The following is a 22,738-nucleotide window of genomic DNA, read 5'->3' as shown; positions in this document are numbered from 1 at the left end:
GTCCCTGGATGGTGGGTGAGAGAATGGAGTCCAGGGAGCACTTGGAGTCTTTTCTGGCAGGGGTGAGAAGAGCAGATCCTCTTTTGCCTTTTCTCTGAGGTCTTCCCCCGATTCTGGTGTGACGTGGGTGCCGGCTGCTTTGCTCGGCCCCGGCTGGGTGGCGGTGCTGGTGGCTGGCTCTGCTCCGCCGCCTCCCCCAGCCTCCCGATTGCCGGCGCGCGGGGACGCGTGCTCGCTGCGGGAGGCGTGTGCAGAGCCTGCATCGCGCTCCTCAAACCCCGCAGGGCGCTTCTCCCCGGCTGGGACCCCGGTCTGCGCGCCRCGGTCGTGCCCGTCGCCCCGTGAGAAATCACCCCGGCCGCGGTGGGGCTGGCATCTCATGCAGGAGCCCGGCGCGGCCCCTTATCGTGGGAGCGGGAGGAATGGTCGTTCCCCAGCGACACGACACGTGGTGATAACAGTGATTAACAGCTGCTCGCAGCCCACAGCAGGAACATACTCGGCAGAGGGGCCATTAGTCTGGGACAGGAGGCTCCCGCGGAGGGGGAGGAGAGCGCGGCGGGGGGCGGGCGCCAGGCGCGGGGGTCCTGCCGCCTCTGATGCTCCTTAGGGCTCTGCAGCTGCAGAGAAACATTGACTCAGGATGGTCAAAGCTTTCAAGGAAAGAACGCTAGGAGGGAAAGGGATGGAGTGAGCAATCGGAGAGGTCCTCTGGAGAGCGTATGCCACACTGCCCGGTGGCCTCTGGGGCACGAGGAGACAGACTGTGGCTGACGATGTGGACCATCTGGGTGATCATCTTCTGGATTTCAACCCTCCTGGTAGGTGCCGAGAGCTGTTTATTCCCAACTGCATGCAATCACATGCTGCGTGAGTAAATGCACCTCCTTTACCTGAAGTGGTGGCATCTTTGTTTCCAAAGGTCTATATATGAGGTGAGAATCTTTTATTTTTATTTTTATTTTTATTTGTGCTTCTGCTGCTTCCTGCACTGATTGGCAAGTGGTAGGTTCTTGGTGCCTCAGTTTCCCCATCTACTCAAAGAGAGCGGTGTCATGAACCTGCTTTTCTTACGCAGCAGGTTGTGGGACCTGATGCCATTTGGAGATGCCTGCCACCATTAATACCTCACTTGACTCAGACCGAAGCAGTGGAAAGGCGCCTGAGCCACAGATTTTGGGTTCCTTTCCTTTACCTTCATCACTCCCCTGGGAATTTATGCAGCAGATGGTTCTCACTCTGCTACTCCTGTGTTGCAGGCACTCAGGCTGGTTGGGAAGGATAGTGCAACCTGGGCTGTGATCACTAAGCACTAGTCAGCTTATTTAGATTTTGAAAAATGTACATTAAGTAAAATTATCAAGAAATACGTCCACCTTGGGTGTGAGAACCTGGGAGAGGGTCAAACTCTCCGTCGGTGAAAGGAGTCACTGTTCCATTGCAACTARTAGGAAAATCAATTTATTTGTCCTGGTAGGGATTTGATTCAATCTCTGGGAAAAAAAAGAACTTTGCTTGGGTRCTTTGATTGCCCAGTGAATGCATTTTGAAAACTTTTTTTTTTCCTTTTCATCATCTTTCACAATAAAGCAGTGCGCTATTTTTCCCGTCATTTTGCTTCCTCGTTCCGCGGCGCTGCCCAACAGACCGTCCGAGCAGATCTCTTYGCTCGGGGCTGCTCTGAGAAGGCCTCCTTCTCCTTGTTTTTTCCTAGACCTTCAAATACATATTCGAATTATGGCACGTGCTCTGGTAGCCTTTGTTCTCYGTTAAACCCCCACCTTAAAATCAAAACACCAACCTCCAAGTTAAAATGGCCATGAATTCCGTGGCTGCCAGTTCCAGTTATATCAAATATTACAGAGACCCGTTCATTGCACGGGTTAAAACATGTAGGTGGCTCTTGTTACCAATACCTTGAATGGCAGATTTCTACGCACTCGGGACATATCCATGCAACTATTCCTGCTTGGAATGRTTTTGACATGAGTGCCCATTTCCCACCGGCAGCCGGCAGCTCCTGCTTGCCCCGAGCACAAAATCCTCTCGCTCGCGTGTCTGTTGCCAGAGAGCGGCGGCGATCTCGCCGTTCGCCAAGTGAAGGAACAAAGTAGACTTCCTAAATCTTTTCAAAACCGAATCTTTCTCGGGACCTTCAGTTCTTCAAAGCAAATGGTGTCCACAAGATATATATGCTTCTTTAAGGTGACAAATTCTCCTGCATCTGAGATCATTAGTGATGTGATTGCTAACATTTGTATTTACGGATGTTCAGCATCATCCTGAACAACCCACACGCACGCCAAAGCAGTTTTCTCAGCCACTTCAAATGCTCAAGACTATTTTTAAAAAAATATTTTCAGTGTAACTTTTAGAAATTTGAGATCTAACTGTTGCATTTGTTTATCAGTTCTGAAAAATGTATTAAATCCCATTTACTGCTGGTAATGAAATATGTAACAACTGAGAGTGATAAACAATACTCAGGGAAAGATCAGACTTTGCTCAGAAATATAGACTGCAGCATACTTCCAGCTGAAATGAGTGGGATTTTAATCATTCACGTCTGCTAGGCTAAAAGTTAATCCATCTTTACGGGCTCAATCGTAGAGAAGTTACTAGTCCTCACTGCAAAGTTCTCAGTGACTATTCTCTCCTAAATCCAATCTGAAAGTGGTCACAATTTTCACAAGATTTATTAGGTTGAGTATTAATATGACTCTGTCATGGTAACTTCTTATAACATATATATATGAAAAATTTCCATCTGATACTTTTCAAATAATTCACTCTACTTGCCTTTAATCTTTTACATGTGTGTGTATGTGTATATATATGTACATATATACTCCTTAGTGGGAGTTTATAAAGATTTTTTTTGTTGCTAATGAGGGAGAAATTAACTWATTTATTATAATGGAAACCTGGTGGCATCTAGTACTTGTATTGTCACAAGTTATGGAAACTGGAAAAATAATGAAGGTATTTTTCCCTGTATATTGCTTGCAAGTTGAAATACCCCAGGTGCTGGAGGAACGTGTCATCAGTATAAACACTGCAAGACTTAACCACTAGGACCTTGTCCTACAAATCATTTTGCAGTGATTTTTAATGTATGCCATTYTAATGGTCGTTAACTGTTTTGTACATTAATTTTGGTCTAGTTACACATAATATAAACTGCATATTTAATTGCTACATCAGGGCTGAGTTAAGACTAACATTTTTCCCGTGCCTTGTGAGGAAGGAGGATGGAGAAAGACACAAAGGTGAGTAAATGTACTTAGGACCAATCTTACCATTAGTTTTCTTGCAAAAATCTCAGCRAGCTTCTGCTTTCACGCTGGCTCCTGTGGCTTCCTGATCCGTTGCAGCAAACTAGATTTTGGTGGTCTGCAACCAGTGGAGATTTTTGGGCCAGGTTTGCATAACTTGCTGGTTTTATGGTTTAAGAGTGCTGGAGGTGAACGATTTGTTTGCTATTGCCCTAGGAGAGCCCAGCGGGGCCCTGGATGCTTTTGCAGTCTTTGGGAGCAGCATCTGKGTCATGTGCTGTACTGAGCAAGCTAACAGACTTGTTTCTCTCAATAGAATATCAGCAAATGGGAGAAGGCAGTAACTCAGTCTGTGCTTGCCTACTACTACAGCAAAAAAAAAGAGGGGTTCAATTTGGAAAAGTAAGTGTATTCCAAGGAAATTTTGCCCATACTCAGCTGACAAGATTACATGGAGAATGTGAGTGTAAGAAAGGCAAATCCTGTGTGTGGGGGGGGAGCATAAGTTTTAAGAGAAAAAGTGACTCCACTACTTTTAAAATTTGCAGATCAGAGCTGTCCCGCCTGTCTGTGACCTTCTGAGCGTCCTGAAAAAGGAGGAAGAAAACTGTGCTGAGATTCTCTCCCTGGAAGCAAAGAACAGGACATCTGAAAATGATCTGATCACGGGTTCAGGTAAAGGGCGAATGAATGTGCAAGGTAAAAACTGGTCTTAAGTGAACTGGGTGGCTTCAAGATCTGATATCCCCACATGCCTTCCCATCGGAGGCATGCAGCATGCATGAATCTCTCCCTTAGGAGCAGTAAAACAGGTAAGATCTGTTATAAAGCTCTAAAAGCAGTATTTTGACCTTCCTGTGACAGCAAATAATTGAGCCATATGTATCTTTTAACTCTTGCACGCACCTTCTAATGCAGCTGCTTGACTGCAGTTGTCACCACTGGAGAGCACAGAAGAGCGACAGTAGCTTCTCCGTGAACTGAGTGTTAGCCCCCGCAGGCAGGGTCTTTATGGACCCTTCCATGTCCTGGCCAGCGTGGAAGGGCAAGGAGCTCCCGTAAGAGATGCTGAGTGCAGGGCATCCCTGCAGAGACCAGCTGCCGCAGGGAGCGAGATGTGCAGCTTCCGCCTGCTTGCGAAGCCTTCCTCTCCGGCGGAGAGAGTGGAAGACAGAGACATTTCACCAGGACCTGGCCCGAGGGCAGGACTCAGAGTGAAGATATATTGCCTGCTTTCTTAGCATGCCGAGCAGTTTCCTATCTGTGTTTTCTCCCCGAGCCTTGCAGGCTGGATGGTTTGCCACTGCAGGTTGACAGACATTGCAGAATTCAGATCTGTCTCTTCGCATATGAGCAGTTTGATTACAGGAATAAATCAATATTGCTTGTTTCTTTCTCTATTGCCCTTCACCGAGGAGGAGGGTGGTTTCAGGCAGTGATGCAGTTTGACAACCCAGCAGTTTTTCCCGCTCTGATGCCCTGACACAGGCGTGATGTTGAACTCTGCCTTTCCTCTGTGTCAGGGCACTGAAGATATGTGTAAGCTAAACCTCACCGGGGGGAACAAGCACTAGCATTTGCAGGCAGCACCATTTTGTAGATGGTCTCACTTCATGTCAGTCAAATAGCAGCCCTCAGTGGAGACTTAATCTAGTTTTAACTTGGATGCAAATCTCAAAAATTCTGCTGAAGTAACTTTGTTACTAGAAAATTTAACATAGGAGGACCCTACCCTCTGTGCCTCTTTCCTCAAATCTATGGAAAAGGCTTTAAACATATCGGGCTTTCCTTGAGAAAGCATTTCCAACCGACATCAACATTGCTCTATTAGTTCCATAAATTGGACCAAACACGACACAGCACTGTGAGATCAGGACTACAATCGCAGCAACCAGCTTTAAGCTGAAAGTGGCCAGAGCGAGGGGAAGAAGCTGGCTGAGCCCCTAGCCACCTCTGTAGCTATGCAAACAAACCTTCCTGCAGCAGCAAAATCCCAGGAAAATAAGCAGGATCAGGGTGCACATCTTCCCACCCCAACATCATAATTTTGCCAGGGTTTTCTGTGTATCGAGTCTAATTCGGGGGCTTTCTGCCAGTGCTGTTGGCATGAAGGTCTGAGAAGCCAAACACTACACCAGAGCTAGGCATAAATATCACCCAAGGCGATGTTTTGTTTGCGGTTAAACTATATTGCTTTGAAATAAATGGTTACCAAGTCAGATAAACACTAGCATAGGGAGGGCACCAGAGCTGAGACACATTGGCTGTGAAAAACCTCCATATTTCCAGGTCCTATTACTGTTGTGCAGGAAGAAATTGATATGTTTCTGGAAATGTAAATATATTTGTCAGACTGATGGAACCTGGTCTTGCGAAGCACAAAGCATATGAGGAGGGTGCTCAGCACTTCCTCCGCTGGCTCTCAACAAGGGTCCAAGGCATTCAGCACATGCTGAGACCTGGCTTAAGGGTGGTCCTGGGTTGATAGAAGGGGTATCAGCTTCCCTATTAACACCCCCAAAGCCTAGATTCATCCATGCCAGCTTCATGTAGCTGAGCAAGATGCTGAAGCTGAGCTTGCAGTTGTACTGTGCTCCGTTGGTCATCAGCACCCTGATGTGCTGCAGGTAGCAGCAGAAGACAGGAAAGTCAAGCCAAGAGCTCAATCACAAAAGCCTTACTCACCCGCCCTCCCCCTGACTACAGGAAGGCATCAGAAYAAACGTATTCTTGATAAAAGCAACCCCTGCACTTATATGAGGGAAACTGGTTGATTCTGGGCAGTGTCTGGCAGGCCTCACAGCTGCCAGAGGCCTTGGGACAAGAGACGGTGCAGTGAGGACAGCTAAACCATATATCTGCACCCRAAGAGATCAAGGCAGTACTCCAGATTCAATGGCAGCTCCGAGACATGGTCTCCAGCACGAACATCTCACTGTTGGAGGGCTAGCCTTGGAAAGAATAACATCACAGGCAGATTTTGCAGAACGTGGGAGTGAATCCACGTTTTCTCCTGGCCTGTAACTGTGCTGGTGTTCCCTTTCTAGTCACAAAGGCTGGAAGAGCTGAGCAAAATTTTGCTCTCCTGAGGCAGAAAAGCCATTGACTGCTATGGCCAAGCCCACAGTGATCCATTGGTCTTATTCACTCTAGCACAGTCTTAGCMTAATGAAAGAGATGATGAAGTGGAAGAGTATTTGTGGTGGTATAAGGGTGACATCAATACAGTACATCTCTGCTCTTTCTCTAGTATCATTCTGAAGCCGCTTAAACCCTTGGTCAAGCTGTGTCTTTTTGTATTTATACAAGGATTATGTAGGGAAAACACCAGGCTGACTCCAAATGGAAGTTTTAGAAAGGTTGAAATCTGAGCTAAAACAGGCACATCCGGTTTCTTTCAACTTTACATGGTCATTGATTAGTTATCAGAGGAGAGACTGGTAACCAGGGCCCTAATGAAAGGCCCACCACAGCCCAAGGTCCTCTTTATCCAGCTAATGGAGACCAGTGAAGTTAAGAACCGGACTGGGACAGTCCTTGAAACTGTTGGGTTTGGTTTGAAGCAAGCAGGACTTYTCTCCCATCCAGGTCTCAACAGATCTATTCTCTCCCATCCAGGCCCCAGGAGGTCTCAAAAAGGACCTCTTCTCTCCCATCCAGCTTGCTTCTCAGAGTAGCGAGTGTCATTGTTCCAATAGCTCCTCAGACCTTGGTTGATGTTCCGTGGTGTTTTGCTGTTGCCTCCTAGGCAGATGTGCTGGCATGTGGGATAACATGAGCTGCTGGCCTTCATCCACGGTGGGACAGACTATCAACGCTCACTGYCCCAAATTCTTCCARATGCTGACAGGGAAAAAAGGTAACATTAAAATTTGCTTTTCTTACCYTTTTATTATTATTATTATTAAATGTGATAGTCACAAAAATRCTGCTGTCAGATCCAAACTCCAAGTGAAATTCTGTCCCTGKTTCTTTTAAAAAACCTGATGGCCCCTTTGCAGCTCCTTTCACAACACTAAGCTAAAAGAAGGAGATCCTGGAATTAAGCTAGCTAGGTGTTTTAAAGTTCATTTTTTTTTAGCCAGGCTGAGACAGGTGTGGGAAGTAAGTGCTATCCTAAAAAGCAGCTTTTTTAGCGTGGTTTCTTAGGGGAAAGAGTTTTTTCACTCAGGCTCTGTGTTTCTGCATTTCTGTCTGTCTTTCTCCTTCTAATGAGCCAGAGGTTGCTTTCAGAAGAGCTTGACAAGGGGTAAAAGTTTACACAGAGTTAAGTCTTACAAGTTTTTGGCAAAATAGGTGGTCAGGTAGGGGGCAAAGATCCCTTTTGTGCCTCCATCAGGAGAAAATCTGCGGGAGGGTTTTCATCCYTTAGCTGTGGCAGATCCAGCACGAAGGAGAGGCACAAATCTGCGGGAAATCCGCTTGCATTAGCCCTGTGGCTCACTGAACTGCTTATTCAGAAAGAGATGGGCTTGGGCAAAGTTTGCTGTCCGTTCAGTGAGTTTCCTAAGCTGGAAATTAAGTGAAATTTATTCCTAATGTAGTACAGTAATCATGAACTACTAAGTAAGAATTTCTGCCTGCTTTCTGTTAATTTCTATTTTTTAACAACACCTGAGCAATGTGCTTACTTTTCTCTTTAGTGAGTTAATGATTCAAGTCAGAAGAGGGTTCTGCGTTCTTTGGATATAGAGCATGGATTAATGAGGCCAGTGCATCCAGAAAAGCAGCCAGCTTCTTCTTAGGGAGGGAGGATCAGAAGACAAAGTATTAGCTTGTCTAATAAAGATTAGATAAGTAAGAGAAGTATTTAGGGCTCTTCAAAATCAGACACGGAGCATTCAGTTTAAAAGACATACTATGCTACTGTAGATACACACAAACACTAGCTGCCTGTTGAAAAATATAATCTGGTGCAAAGATAGAGGATAAAATATACAAAGCCACGCTCAAAGCCATCTCTGTGGCGTGTCCTTGCAAGTCCTGAGCGTTGGGCCTTAAACGCATAATAACGCTGTTGGTTAAAGGCGTCCGGGCTGGTGCAGCCGCTAGAGGGACCAGCTCGCTGCCTCCGGCCGGCCAAGCGGCCAGCGCGCCCTTGCAAAAGCACCGTCCGCGGAGGAAAACAGCAATTTGCTCATCCAAAGGTCATCATTAGACATCCAGCGTGCTCTGCATTATCGTCGAGAGAGACAGCCTAACAGCTTTAAACTTCAGCTGCCCTCCCTTATCGAGCAGTCGAGAGCTGAGCCGCTTCCAATAAGCCGTGACAAGCGATCAAACCAGAAACCCAAGACATGGTCCGCTGGCATTTACATTGTATTTCAGTCTCTGCATCTGGCATTTTGGGTCAAAGTCAACAATAGTTTCTTCTCATTCTCACGGTCACATTCTCCGCTGATTTTATACTGTGGCTAGCTTGTGAGTCGTGCATTTAATTTCTGCTACAGTCCCTGCCCTCTTTTAAGCAATTTGACGGGAAAAAAAGATTTGTTTGCTTGAAAGAAAAGCAAAAGTTTTCTTTCCTTGCCACTTACAAAGATGTGCAGCCACAAATGGCAAAGACCCATATGTTAAGGGATGCAGATAGGGCTGAGCCCAACCTCTGGTGTCAAGGCTGTTGTGCTTTGGGCTGAAATCTATACTAGCATGTGCTGCCCAGACTGCCTGGCCCCTTCCCACATAATGGCCCAAAGAAAAAAAAAATAAGCTGGAGCCGGATCGGTCTGAACGGTGCTGTACCCAGACCTGTCTTGGACATGAGATGAGGAAAGGTGTGGTAGCCGTGGGGATGAGAAGGCCACCTCAGATGGCCTCAGTCCACTGCTGCTGTGCATCCCCCTTGCCTGGGCAGCTCTGAAAGCCTCTGGGGCACCCACAAACCTGGGGTACCGACCACCAGATGGGCTGTAGGCTGTGCAGCTGCTCCAAGCAGAGCGTGTCACGGGTTGCCCCAGCCTGTACATTGGCCGTAGCAACCAGCACTGTTGAAATTGTGCTCGTGCCCGAGTGCCGCACACCGTGCGGTCTCCTGTGCTTTGCCTGTAGTGCAGGTGCAGGCACGCACCAACGCACAGCTTCACCTCATCTCCCTTATCTTCTCTGGTCCTCTTTGACACTCTTAGACAAGTTCAAGTTACAGGCATGTTTACACRTCCTGCACTCTGCTCTAAGTGTGTCTTTGGCTGAAGCTGAAGCGGAGGATTTGCCACCACGCCRTTCCCTGCTGGATGCCAGGCAGGCTGGAGAAGGGGTGACAATGGGTCAGCTTTGTCTCTTCCTTGTGTTATTGCCGTGCTGCAGCAGGGTATGGAAAACATGGTTCAAAAAACAATCCTGGCCCTTTCAGGGATGCTAAGCTGGAACAAGATGTTCATAAAAGCATCAGAAAAATAGCCTGACACTGGCACACCCAGAGCTCATCCTCCTTGGAGATCACAGCATGTTTGTTGTGCCTTGCCTTTTTWTCAGAGGTGAGTCCAAATCAAGTGCAGACATGCTGTCAGGTCACCAGAACTAGCCCAGAGGTAGCAGGAGTCCTGACTCCATCCTGACAGTACCAGCAGGGCTCCAAAGAGTATAAACCAGCGCCGAACGCGGCACTGCGTACGCCTCTCTGGTCCCTCAGCACTGCGGGGATTATTTGCAGGAACAGGATGCCGCAGAGTCCCTGCGTTTGCAGCTGAGCGTGCATGCAAAGACAGATCTCTCCTTGTGGTGCTTTCTGGGAAGACTTCAGCTTAGAGCTGCTGATTCCTGGCCTTCTCCAAGGCCTCACTGCTATTGCCATCACTGCAGCAGAGCCAGGATTTCACTCCGTATTTTCAAAGGGTGACTCCTACACAGGCAGGTGTGATTAGGACAGTAGGYGGTGGGTTTATTTCTTGGCAAAAGTTTCTCTTCCCTTCACCCATAACCTATAAGCCTGTTAAGGTCATTTTCTCCCAGTCAGGCTGTAAGTTTTCTTCCACTATTAACACCTAACATGAATGTGGACATGTTCAAACCTGTCATATTTAAGCCTGAGCAACTTGGCGGGGACCCATCTCACTCAGCTTCAGGGGTCTAAAAGTCAGACATCTAAGAGTGAGCTAAGGTTCCCTGGTATCATATAGAGAGAAGTGAGTTGGACAAACTGACCCACTTTACCCAAGAATTTACTTTTTGAAAGTCTCACCTTAGTGAGGTGAATCCCATGCTAACCTTTAATTTGCCAGTAAGCAAGGAAATCAAAGTGTTGTCCAGACCTGGCTGTGGAGGCCAGAATTTTAGTTTTTCATTTAAACCACACCAAAAAGCTGTACCTTTTAAGTACAAAACCAATGAAGCAATGAGAAATCACTCGGTGATAGTAGAGTGCCTGCAGCACCGTGGTGTCCAGCACACTGGCTGCTGACCAGCTAACGATTTGTGTTATCTTCAGACTAYGACAAACCACAGTACTGATACCTGAGTGAGGAGGACGTTCAAGAGAGTGTCAGGTTTGCCTAGAGTCACAGTCTGTGATTCACCAAGTCACGTGTTTGCTGATCTTGGAGCACCGGCCAAAAAACACCAGATGTACTGAACAGTGTTATTTATGTTGCAATTAATAAAAACACATCCATCACAGTCATTCCTGAGATGGCAAACAATAGTACGACCCACACAAGTACACTGGACAAATACCAACATAACTTACTCAGCTGCATTTCACTTCCAGTTATGGGGTGTGCATCGCCTCGGGGGGAAACACTCCTTCTGCTCCTGCAACACCCCTCCACTGAGGAGAAAAACCATGCAATTGGAAAGGATTACACCTGGTTCTGTCCTTTTTTTTGTTGTTACCATGCAGGTTTTGTCTATCGGAACTGTACTAGTGAGGGYTGGTCAGCCCCATATCCAAGACCTGATATCGCCTGTGGTTACAACGTAGATGACACTGCGAACGAGGCAAGAGTGAGTTTGAGTGCCTGCGACTGTAGATCCTTGCTCCAGGGCCTGGAGGGAGGGATGTTATCAAACTGTTAAAGAGAGATTGAATAATGTCATGATTGAAGGAGGACAACCAGGTGGGGCTGTGAGTATAGGTGTTCTTCAGCGTAAATGCTTCCAAAAGGTCAGAATGGGTWGCTCCAGGGCAAAAGCAAAGCAGCTGTTTTTACGAGATAATTCATTTGTAAAATAGTAAGGAGCACCCTTCTCTTGGTATGGGATTATTTTTGCTAGATAGTCAAAGATAAAAATGTGAATGTATGTTCCTCTGCAGCATTCCTATTTCATAACTCTGAAGACCATGTACACGGTTGGATACTGCACCTCCCTTGTGACACTGTCGATAGCTTTAGTGATCCTGGCCTCTTTCAGGTGAGGAGAAACAAGCATTTGGTCAGGGCCTCTGATCACTCCTGGCTGACACAGTTGGCTTTCAGGACAAGTTAAAATTAAAGTATTACTGATAGATTTCAAAGAAATCAKTGCTGGGAATCATCTCTGAGCCTGTCTCCCAGCAAGTGGCAAGGCTATTCCTCATATTGTGATCTCCCATGTTTTACAAGATCTAGCTGAGCCTATTTCACAGGGTGGAGTTTGCACTACCTCCCTGCTGAGATTTTTCCCTGATTTCATCGTCCCTGTGGGCAGAATATCCCCCCCCAGTCTGCCTGCTGTTCTTTTCTCCACTGTAAACTGTGGCTAAAACTGCTCTTAGTGGCACTGCATTGACTTTTGTGAAGATGTTGCAGGTTTACAGCAGTGTGACTGAAAGCAGATTAGCTCCATGCGCCCTTACAACCTGGAATTTGCACTTGTCTGCTTATTCAGTGAAATGATTTTCCCTTACACTAAATACCAGGGRAGATCCTCCAGTCAGAGGAACTTTAACTACTTTGCAAATTAGTCTTGAGCCYGGAAGTCCTTCAGACACAGATAATTTTGGGGAAATAATACAAAAAATGTTGCAGGCCTAAGTGTACCATGCAAATGAACCAAAGAAATTCACGCAGCWCTGGATAACTAGCAGCTGTTTGGCTTCATGATGCTTCAGAATTGAAGGGGGAAAGCTAGACCAARCATATCAGTGTGAATTCTCAAATTTTCTGGCAACATCACGGGGTTTTTTTAGTAGCTAAGTGGAGCAGATGTAACTTTAGCTTTTTAAGGTCTTCTCTAGGGCACCCCTCTTTAGAAATTAATTACTCTTCCTCTTTTAGGCAGGAAAACTGAATGGTCTTACTGTGTCAGTTCAACATTAGTAAGCACTGAAACCTGATGTTTACAGCAACAGGCTGTCTGCTTTTTTCTAGGAATATAACTTCATAGGCTCTCTCTCTTTCTTGGCACAGAAGACTTCGCTGTACAAGGAACTACATCCACATGCATCTGTTCATGTCGTTCATCCTGCGAGCCTCATCAAACTTCATCAAGGACGCCGTTCTGTTTTCCTCCGAGGACACAAATTACTGTGGGGTGTACACGGTAATCCTCTCACTTCCAACTTCCTCTGCACCTCACTTTTCTGGCAGGATTCAAGCTGTGGTTAGAGTGCGGGGAAGGAAACTTCCATGCTAGCTCTCTGTTTGACATAACAGGTTATGGGAGAGGAAAGGTATGCCCTGTCCCTTCCCTGCCACTTTGCCCTGTGCGTTGGTTTGTCCACGTGGATCTTTCACATGCTTGGATCAGACCTGGGTCTTGAAGCTTCTCTCCCAGGCAGCCAGAAGTGCTTGGTGACACATGCTGGCTCCCTGTGGTCACGAGTTGCTTGAGCTCCACCATGATGTCACTCTCTGACATGCAGATTGAAGTGTTGAAGATTTCCCTGTTGGTGTGGGAGCTGGGGGGTCTGCATGGATGAGGGGAGGTGTGAGGAAGTGAAAGAAGACATGCCTGGAGCATCCTAGGCACACAAAAAACCAGGCACAGACCTTCCCCTGGTGTGGATGCCTGTGTGCAGGTATCTACCTTCCCATTACAGTCATTGGAGCAGAGAGTGCATCCAGTTCAGTTTGAAGTGGACATCTGTGTTCACTGGCTTGAGCGCATTGACCAGAACTCTGCAGAAGGCAGCGGGAGGCCAGCACCTTAACGAAGAGCCACCTAAATGCGAGTGTTTCGATCTGGATGTTGAATCTCCCATATCGTGGGTCTTCACTGCTGCAGCTCCCATCCCAACCCCACATTACTGCCAGCCACTTCTGGAGGGAGCGATGTCTCCCAAAGAGCATGTCCCATGCTCATCCAGCCTCCCTCCACAAATCTGCCACAAGCGGGGGGAGCTAAAGCCCCTGCCAGCCCCACAGGGCCACCGGATCCTCCCCATGTACTGTGGCCAAGCCGGGCAAGTTGTGATAGTCATTGCGCTGTGAAGTCAGTYGTGCACTCACCAGGCTTAGGCACCACTGCGGGGGGACATGGTGTAACCCAGGCAGCCACTGGCCTTTTCCCACCTTTGCATCTTCTTCCAGCTAGTGTTGCATCTGGAAGGATTTTACTACCTTTGCCCAGGCTTTCCTCGCATCCAACAGCCCGAGCAGCTCAGATATTTCTGTGTACATAGGATATGCCAGTGGGGTGGGGATTCTCAAATGGTTGATAGGTCCTGGTAGATAGGGCTTGCAGGGAAAGTCAGGTAAAACAGGTAAAACATTGCTGACATACTACAATTTGAGAGCTAATAGTAAGATACAGAGCGTGGAAAAGAAACCTCCTAGATTTTGAAGGAATTTTTCCTTTTTCTTTCTATTGGTGGCAAAATACCTTGAAAATGTTAGGGAGGGGACTGGAAGCCATGTTCAGTGTTCTAAAACCAAAGACAAGAATTAGGCAGGGAGGAAGGCACAAAATAGAAAAGGGCTCTTTTACCCCAGTTTTGCTGATGTTTTGTTACCAAAGAAGAAGTTTGGAGGGAATTATAATTTTGTTTTTGTCAATCATTCTTCTTAGGAAAAAAATCTGCAAAATACATTTCACATGCTCCACTAAGCTTATATTAATGCTACTGATACTAATAAGGTAGTGATAGTAAAACTCTTGTAAATGAGAGAGTAACCCAGGCCCATGTATTCTTGACACATTCAGCTTTTGTTAGTGAAACAGCTGATTAATGTACTCACCCCTGCCAGCTCTGGTACCCACCTTTGGTATTTACACAGTCTATATTTTTGCCTCTATGTCCTTGAGGGCCCAATTCCAACTAATACGATCAAGATGCTTGATCTGTGACCAAATCCAGGGTGSTACTGCAGCTATGAGATCACTCTGCTCTCCTGTCACCAACTTAGTCCCCCAATTGTCATAAAATTGCTATTTGCCAAGACTTATTGACCATCATCTCTCTGTAAGAAAATAGATGGAAACAGAAGCACAAGTTAATTCTACTCTGTTTCCTCAGGCCGGATGTAAACTCACGATGGTCTTCTTTCAGTATTGCATCATGGCTAACTACAGCTGGCTTCTTGTGGAGGGGCTGTACCTCCACGCTCTCCTGGTCATTTCTTTCTTCTCAGAAAGGAAGTTCCTCTGGTGGTTCATCGCCCTTGGATGGGGTACGATGGTCTCCTTTCAGTAAGAATAATTATTGGATTGTACTTTTGGGATGGATTTATGGAACAGTAACTAGCTTTTCCAACTGCAGGTACTCCAACCGTGTTTGTTGCRGCATGGGCCATGGCTAGGCAGCTCCACGAAAATACAGGGTAAGCTGGTCAGAGGAGGGAGGGTTGTGCTCCATGCAGGAGTGCGTAGCCCCACCACGCACTTGCGGTCTGCTCTGTGGGTTTCCTGCTCATTTGTAATTGCTGGTTGCCGAGCAAACCAAATGCCGTTTAACTGGGCTGCAAACCTGGGTCCCAGTGTGGGCAGATCCCCATGCTGGTGGGGAACRTAGGTCCAGCTGGCCAATCTGAAGAAGAATCTCAAATCCCTGTAGCATTTTCGTGGATGGGAGATGGTCTCCAAGTATGAATTTAGCCCATGACTGTTTCAACATCCGCATTTGACTCTGTGATCAGTGCAACTTTGCTCCTTTCACCCCTCCCTTCCAAACTTTTGAGAACCGGTGGTACTTTGAAGGCAGGATACAGTTTTGTTCAGTGCAGGTTGACAGTTTTCTTTCATAGTTTTATTGAAATGTTGTACTAGCTGAGTGGGAACAGGCAATTAGTTTTGTAAAAGAAGGAATCAAGTCCTGCCTGAAGTGCCAAACAGATTAAACCCTTTGAAAAGATGCCAGTGTTTTGATAACTGAATGCACCTTCCCTTCTGTTTTTACAGGTGCTGGGACATTAACACTAATGCCAATACCTGGTGGATCATTAGAGGCCCTGTAGTTTTGTCTATTTTTGTAAGTCTTTTCTGGGATAAGCACATTCAAACTGTATTTTCAAATACGGCAAAGGCAGAGATCATCTACTCAACATGCTTTAGAAGTGTGTTAATGAAGTGATCTTAGGCCGAGCTGGTACGACACACAAATTACTGCTTAAGCAACTTTTGCTCAGCAGGATTTAGTCAGTAAGTAATGCCCCGGGGCTAAGTTCACAAGGAAAGCTAGCGCATCCTCCCAAGAAGCTAGAGTCTGGAGAAGATCAGGTTTCTACATCCTGTTGATTTCATAGGATCGGAGCTGGCCTGTAGAAGCTTGTTTTGGACTGTTTCAGGGAAGTCTCCGGAAGAGAAACAAATGGCTGCAGGTTTCAGTATTTCAGCACAAAAGCCTTTGTGTCTCCCAGTCACTGCCTCTCTCAGCAAAGCCAAAACCTACCAGACTTATACAACCATTAGTTTTTGATTGCAGAACTGAAAGCAGCACAGGGGCTTCGAGCCCCGTGTGTTAGTGGATTGCAATTATGCTATAAAGCATTGCTCGCTGAAATGAGCCATAGGCAGAGGAATTCAAGGTGAACCTCCTCAACACGAGGCAGTAGCGATGTAAAGAATAGTAAAGAATTATAAAGAAATAACACTCAACCCCAGTGATTTGAGCTTTTGTTGTTGCTCATTTTTATAGCCTTAGGTAGGAAGGGGCTGAAGCCTGTCCCTGATGACAGTTGTTTTGCCCAGGTGTGATGCTCTGGGGTAGACCTCCCTGCAAYGATCCATCCAAAGCCCCGGTGCAGAAACATGCCACCTGCTAGTTATGCTCTACTAACCTGCTGACACCCCCAGTGAGAACATGCAAGAATTCATGGAGGTTTTCTTGTAGCCAGGAGGAGCTGCTGTATTTGAAAAACATAAATCACAACCATAACCGTTGCAGGCTCTCTTGGTAACCCAAACAGCAGAGATGTTGCATTGAAGTTCTGCTCCCATTTACCACCATGCAGACCTTCATCTCCGCTGAGATAAGCAGAAGACAATCACACAAGTGATTCAGAATCAAGGTCATGGGATCACAGTGTTTATTTCTCTTAACGAAACAACCCTTATGCTCTAGGAGCCAGTCAGCAATATTTAAATTCCAGTCAGACCTGGAAGTTCTGCAAGATGAAAACCACAATCTTAAAGCATCTTTCAAGGGCCACCCTCTATCCCTTTCTAAATTCCCTCAAAATACTGATTACATCTAGCTTAACTACTCAAGGCAGGAGCAGGCTGCATAAATCTGCCTCTTCTGCTGAAAAAGGCTCTTCTCAAGCCCATAGCCACAAAGACAAACAAACAGTTAAAACTTGCAGAGTTGAGATCTTATCTCTTTATTCCTTACAGCACGTAATCCTTAGCAGTTCAAAGGGCAGAAAATGCAAACTGATAAACTCTTTTGTGCTCTCGGACTAACCTTCCCTGGCTAACCTTCCCCGCTGTTGTGCCCACGGCCAATTCGTCCCAGCAGGAATCCCACCCTCCCTCCTTCCCAAGAGTTYCCTTCAGCAGCAAGACGCCCAGTGCTGCCTCCACTGGTCATGCCTGACTGCTGGGTTAAAAACCCAGAATCCTCAAACCTTCCCCCAAACCCAAAATATTTACTGTCCTTCCTTCGTGTTCCTCCCTAGACTCACTTAGCTCAGGGAAACCCACGGCCTTGGCGTCCTTCTCCGATAGGCGCAGGCCTGCAGCTCAGCACCGCGCCGTCACGGTGGCACCGCCGAGCACGCCCAGGGAAGAGTTAAAAGCCGGCGTGGTGCAAGCCCTTGCGAAAGGCTGCTCAGGTGTGCAGTTCAGCCTCTCTTCCTCCGTGCTTGAGCCGCTTTAGCGAGAAGGGTGCCCGCAGCCTGGCTCCGGATACTCCTGCACTTTGCCTGGGAGGTCAAATGGGCAGAAGCAGCTCTAGCCTCACCTGCTCCCCAGCCCAGAAGCAGATCGATATTTTTATCTGTTTTCCACCCCTAGAGAGGGGAAACCAGAAAAGGAAGAACTATTTAAACCCTTGTCCCTTGTCATTTTTAACTACCTAGCCTTCATCCAGCAACACAGTGCTTCTTTCAACAGGGAACACACAAAACTTGCAACCATCTCTGTTAGCAAGAGGCAGCGCTGGTGCCTTCTCCTTTGCCGGCAGCCCRTGGCGCCGGGTCCCTGCAGCCAGCGGCAGCCCCCAGATCGGCGGGTCCTGCGACGAGGGCCGCGGCACGCCGGCGCGGGAGCGCGGCCCCTGCCTGAACCGCAGCGGCTGGCTGCGTTGCTGGCACCAGCTGCCTCGCTGCTCCACGCGCTCTTACTCTTCCTTTTGGTTYCTGCTGTTCCCCCCCTTCCTTTCTTTCTTTTCCTTTGCAGATTAACTTCATTCTTTTCATCAACATTTTAAGAATTTTGCTGAGGAAGCTCAGCTCACCTGAAGGAAGGAGCGGTGATATCAACCAGTACAAGTACGTCCTTTGCACCGTGCCTTTGCACAGCAGGAGCTCATCTCAGTTCCTCTCGCCCCGTTGTGCAGCAGCTTTTCCCTGTGTTTCCATTCGCAGGAGACTTGCAAAGTCAACGCTCCTCCTCATCCCGCTCTTTGGGGTTCACTACATSGTCTTTGCTTTTTTTCCTGAAGATGCAAGTAGTGGCATGATGGAAATTCAGCTGTTTTTTGAATTAGCTCTTGGATCATTCCAGGTAATATCTGACAGTACTCTTTTCTGAAAATAAGAGCCTCATTCATACCTCACACAACAGAGTTACAACAGCAAAAACAAGCTGTTCAATCTCCTTTGCAATGTCTTAGCTTAATTTAAAAATCACAACTGCAATTCTAAATCTATGACCATTTTATATATATATATATATGTATATATGTATATATATGTACGTATATATTTATGTCTTGCAGGGTTTTATCGTGGCTGTACTTTATTGTTTTCTTAATGGTGAGGTGAGTTTTGTGCACAGAACATGCTCTTTTATTGCTCAAGCATGCGTCAGTAGTCCATGGGATATGTTCTCCAGTGAATTACCCTGTGCTCTATCTGCCAGTTTGCTCCCCAGCTCATCGTCACTCCTGAAATTCCTCCCAGACCTGGCAAGCCTAAATCACTGTATGCCAAATGCAAACTTTGTCTCTCCATGATTTCAGCCCTCTGCTCAATCAGATGGTGTTGTTTCTTTCTGGGAATGGGGAGCAGGATTAGCCTCCCGCACACAGTCACACTGAAAGTCAGAGACATGTTCTGCATATGATGCTATTAGCTCTCATCCCATGTCTGTTTTCTCTGACCCTGGGAATGGGAATTTATCAAAAGCTCCATGGAGTCCGGTTCATTGGGATTTATCATGTAAATCCTTGGGACAGGGACCGTTTCCATGCTTGTCCCATGATAACCCGCTCACCCAGAGGCCTGGGCTAGAACTGGTGTTCTGAAATGCTGCTGCTATARGAGGGGGGAAACATTTTCCAGCCCTGCGATACCCTGAGATTTTTGRGTTGGAAGGAAAAGAAAAATGTTAGTGCCTAAAGACTAGAAGAAAAAGTTACTTTGAAATGGAGGTGGGTTTGAGATACTCTGAATGGTGCTTGAACATATGAAAAGAGAGTTTCAAAAAAAAAAGTTGCTTTGAACAGAAAATCTGTAGTGTCAGGAAGTGCTATATTTATAAATAAAATAAAAATCCTGGAAAAATCTTAACCAGACACTTCCAAAGGCCAGCTAGTCTCTGTGAGCAGTTTCAACATCAATTAACACTTCTAATTGGAAAACCAAGTCAACTGAGAAGTGTGTAACAACAGTATGACCAGAAGTGACAAGAGCCTGGCCCTACCCTCAGCCCTCAAACTAGGGATTAAGTATATAAACCCAAACTTTGGCAAAGGTAGCCGCCTCTCCTCTTCCCCTTGGACTGCGCGCTGCGTTGCGGGGCTCCAAGATCAGCTCGCTAAGTATTTTRCGACCTTTCTACCCAGGTTCAGCTGGAAGTGCAGCGCAAATGGAGGCAGTGGCACCTGAGCAAGCACTTGCGGCAGCAGCTGAGCACCTCGGCCACCAGCGGGGGAAGCAGCTTGACTCAAGTGATGCACGCGGCGAGGTCCAGCCCGCCGGAGCGCGGGAGAGCGGCCGTCCGGAGGGCGAGCGCGCTGTAGCGGCCGCCGCGCGCTCCGAGGACGCYGCCGTCCTCCGACGCGTCCCGCGAGCTGCGCTGGGACGCTCGGGCACGTATCCGAGAGCAGAACTTGGCCGGAGATCAGCTGCTCTTGAAGCACATCTGTTCATCCGTATCCTGTGCAGCTCCAGAGTTATTTTGCAGAGCAAAATGGGCCAAAATATTTTGCTCGTCTTTGGGTTTCTGGCTGCAGTCGTTTGTGTTTTTTTCCACACCAATATTTTCAAGCTGCTGTTTCTACCTTTCATTTTTCGCGTGGCTCCCTTCCAGCTTGTTTCAGGCTAAGCCGTGCGTGTGATTTTTTAAGATGTTTTGTATTTCTTCTTCTGTTGAAGCTGGGAGGATATTCAGCTTTGCAAGATGAAGGTTACGTGCCAAACTTTAACGCGGCCCTAAAATTTACCGAGATTCAAAACCTGGCTGCTGTGGCGGCGGAGGCCCGGCCGAGCTCCCTCCTCCCCGGCTGCGAGTCTGGGCTCCGGGGGCAACGGCCAGCTCAGAAAGTTTTCTTCCCCCCTCGCCTGCTCTAACGGCAGAGACCGCAGAAATAACAGTGGTCTAATTTGGATTTGTATCAGTTTTTGAAATAGTAAAAGAGCCATTATAGCAAATTCCAAAGGTGGCCAAGAAAACCCTGGTAAGACGACGCTTCACTATTTTGTTTGTATTTCTGAGATTTGTCCAGCTAGTCTTTGAAGGGAAAACACTGAAAGCCCTTGGGACATTTAAACCTGAATTGAACTGGATGGTTGAAAGTGTCTTGTGAAAAACACTGCTATATTGGCAGGCAAAAATCTCTCTCGAGTACGTGGTAGTACCCTGTCACAAGGTATTTGAGCTTCTGCTACAGCTTCTACTACAGCTTTAGGTTTTTAAGGATAGGATTGTTAAGCAAATTCTCCTGGTTTGAGCTGCAACAGGATAAACAAGTTCAGCCAGCAAAAGCAATCAAATCTAGTACTTAATTCTGTATCTTTATTTCCCCAGTTGAGGCAATGCCTGCCTGGCTTTCTTGAGGAGCGAACAGAAAGAAAGCGGGTTTTATCACGCTGCTCCCTCCCGCTCCCCCACGAAGCGCTGGCAGAACTGGCGCCCTGCGCCGAAGCGCCGGCCAGACGGCGTTCCCCAGCCACTGCCCGAACCGCTCAACACGCTCATAGAGCTCCTCAGCATAGTTCTGCTGTTTTACCAGAAGTAAAGCATGTAGAAAAATTTAAAGGATGCCTTCAAAGTTAAAYCACCTGCCCAGGAGCAGATGTTGACTGCTGTGATCAGCCAGGTTTTAAACTGCAAGTTTAAGGGCAGGAAAAAATAATTTCTTCTTCCCCCGACCTGCTTTTTCTCAAGTCTGGATAAAAACTCTTGCTGCTTGCAGATCCTCCCAGCTTCTGAGGAGGTCACTCGGGCCCAAGGTATTTAGCAAGTCAGATGCTTCCAAAAAGATACGGTCATCAGCCTGATTTTCCCTCTGGCCTATGAAAGCTAGAAGATGACTAACAAGAGCAGGGAAACAGTACATCTGCTCCCTGTCTGAGAATTAAACATTTACCAGTAAGCCAAAGCAGCTGCTTGTTTTAAACACAGGTGCCTTCTTACTGCATTAATGAAGAAACATAGATGAAGAGATCCAATAAGGTGTAATTAAGTAGGCCTGATGCAATTATCTGCTGTTGCACAAACCCGGGGAAGAGCTTAGTCTGGGAGCGTGGTGCAGGGCTGCGCCTGGCAGCCCACGGCTGGGTGCAGCCCGGGCAGAGCGCGGTGCCTGTTTGTACAGAAATCCCGGGCAAGTGGGGRGACCATACGCTCTGAAATAAAAAGCTCTTGATTTTCTTTCTTTCTTTTTTTTTTAATCAATGTTCAAGCATAAACTATTGGCTTAGAGGGTCATTTTGATTGTGCTTGACCCGCCTGAAAGCAAGGAAAGCGTCCCCAGATCCCACCTTACCTGTTCAGGCATTTACTGCCCAGGCAGCGAGTGCTGGCCTGGGTTGTCCGACGAGCTGAGTCTCCGCTGGTCGCCCTGGCCGTCRGCTGGCCCCGTATAGGTTGTGCAGAAGCAGTCTTCCCTGCTGAGCATAGTTCTGTGATTAAAAGCTGCTTAACTCCAGGACCTCTATAGTCTCTCTGACATGCTTTTAAGCAGATGGAGAACAACAGAGAAGTAAATCTTAGAGCAATGCAAAGAGTAGGAGCCAGGAACAAGTGCAAAACACAGCCTGGAAATACCTATAGGTGCTATGGGACAAAAAAAGCTCAACATGAACTCCACATGTGGAGTTCACTGACTTTCCCCTTCATCATACTTGCTCCTTATTTCAGGAACAGGAGGCATTTGTTCCTAGTAGACAGGACTTCTGCACCCTGTTTCAGACAGGTTGCTTGTCACTGTTCAGCAACACTGGTGCTACACTCGTGACAGTCCCTGGATATTTGCTCCAGGTCACTGAAGGGGCCAGTTGCAGCTCTCCAGGCCAGCCACATCCGCAGCCCTAACGTCAGCAGTCTAAGACGCAAGGCTGAATTCAAGAGGAAGTGATCAATGAATTTTTCTCCCAACACAGCAACAAGAAAACTCCCAGYTGAACTGCCAGAAGCCAAAAGCAATGTTACACTGTCAAAAGTTATATTGTGAAGCTCTTTACCACCATTGAAATAAATGGGTTCAAAAGGGGCCTGTGCCCATTCACAGGAGGTGGATCCATGGCTGGCAATCAGGGGAAGCCACAAGAAGGAGCCTGACCATCCTGCTGCCCAGGACAGACCRGTCTTTCACCCAGCACAGAGGCCCTCCTTGCACTTGCAAGCTCAAGCCGGTGGGTTAGAAGCTGCTTCTTACCACAGTTTCCAGGAAAGGCGACAGGCAAGGCCATAGTCACCTTCCCCCAAATTACAGAAGCAAGAAACAGCTCAGCACCCGGCTGGGGGAGGGGTTCCTCAAAGAACAGCCTACCAAGGTACTGTAA

At 47.2% G+C, this 22,738-nt stretch overlaps 1 protein-coding gene across 1 annotated transcript; it reads left to right on the top strand.

The window, feature by feature from the left end:
* The first annotated feature begins 761 nt into the window (after positions 1-761).
* SCTR (secretin receptor) lies at positions 762-19,752 on the top strand. The gene is made up of 13 exons (XM_085310223.1): positions 762-821; positions 3,824-3,950; positions 7,024-7,134; positions 11,110-11,213; positions 11,524-11,621; positions 12,599-12,731; positions 14,647-14,800; positions 14,890-14,950; positions 15,528-15,597; positions 17,967-18,058; positions 18,155-18,293; positions 18,508-18,549; positions 19,576-19,752. Exons 1-13 carry the CDS (start codon positions 777-779, stop codon positions 19,750-19,752), a joined length of 1,353 nt encoding a protein of 450 aa, XP_085166349.1. The 5' UTR covers positions 762-776.
* Positions 19,753-22,738: the final 2,986 nt, after the last annotated feature.

This window comes from Rhea americana, unplaced genomic scaffold (assembly GCF_003343005.1).
Source record: "Rhea americana isolate MKP2758 unplaced genomic scaffold, rheAme1 scaffold_313, whole genome shotgun sequence".
In the NCBI taxonomy this organism is placed as follows: domain Eukaryota; kingdom Metazoa; phylum Chordata; class Aves; order Rheiformes; family Rheidae; genus Rhea; species Rhea americana.
Note: the sequence above shows the minus strand (reverse complement) of the source record. Positions and strands in the feature narration are given on the sequence as shown.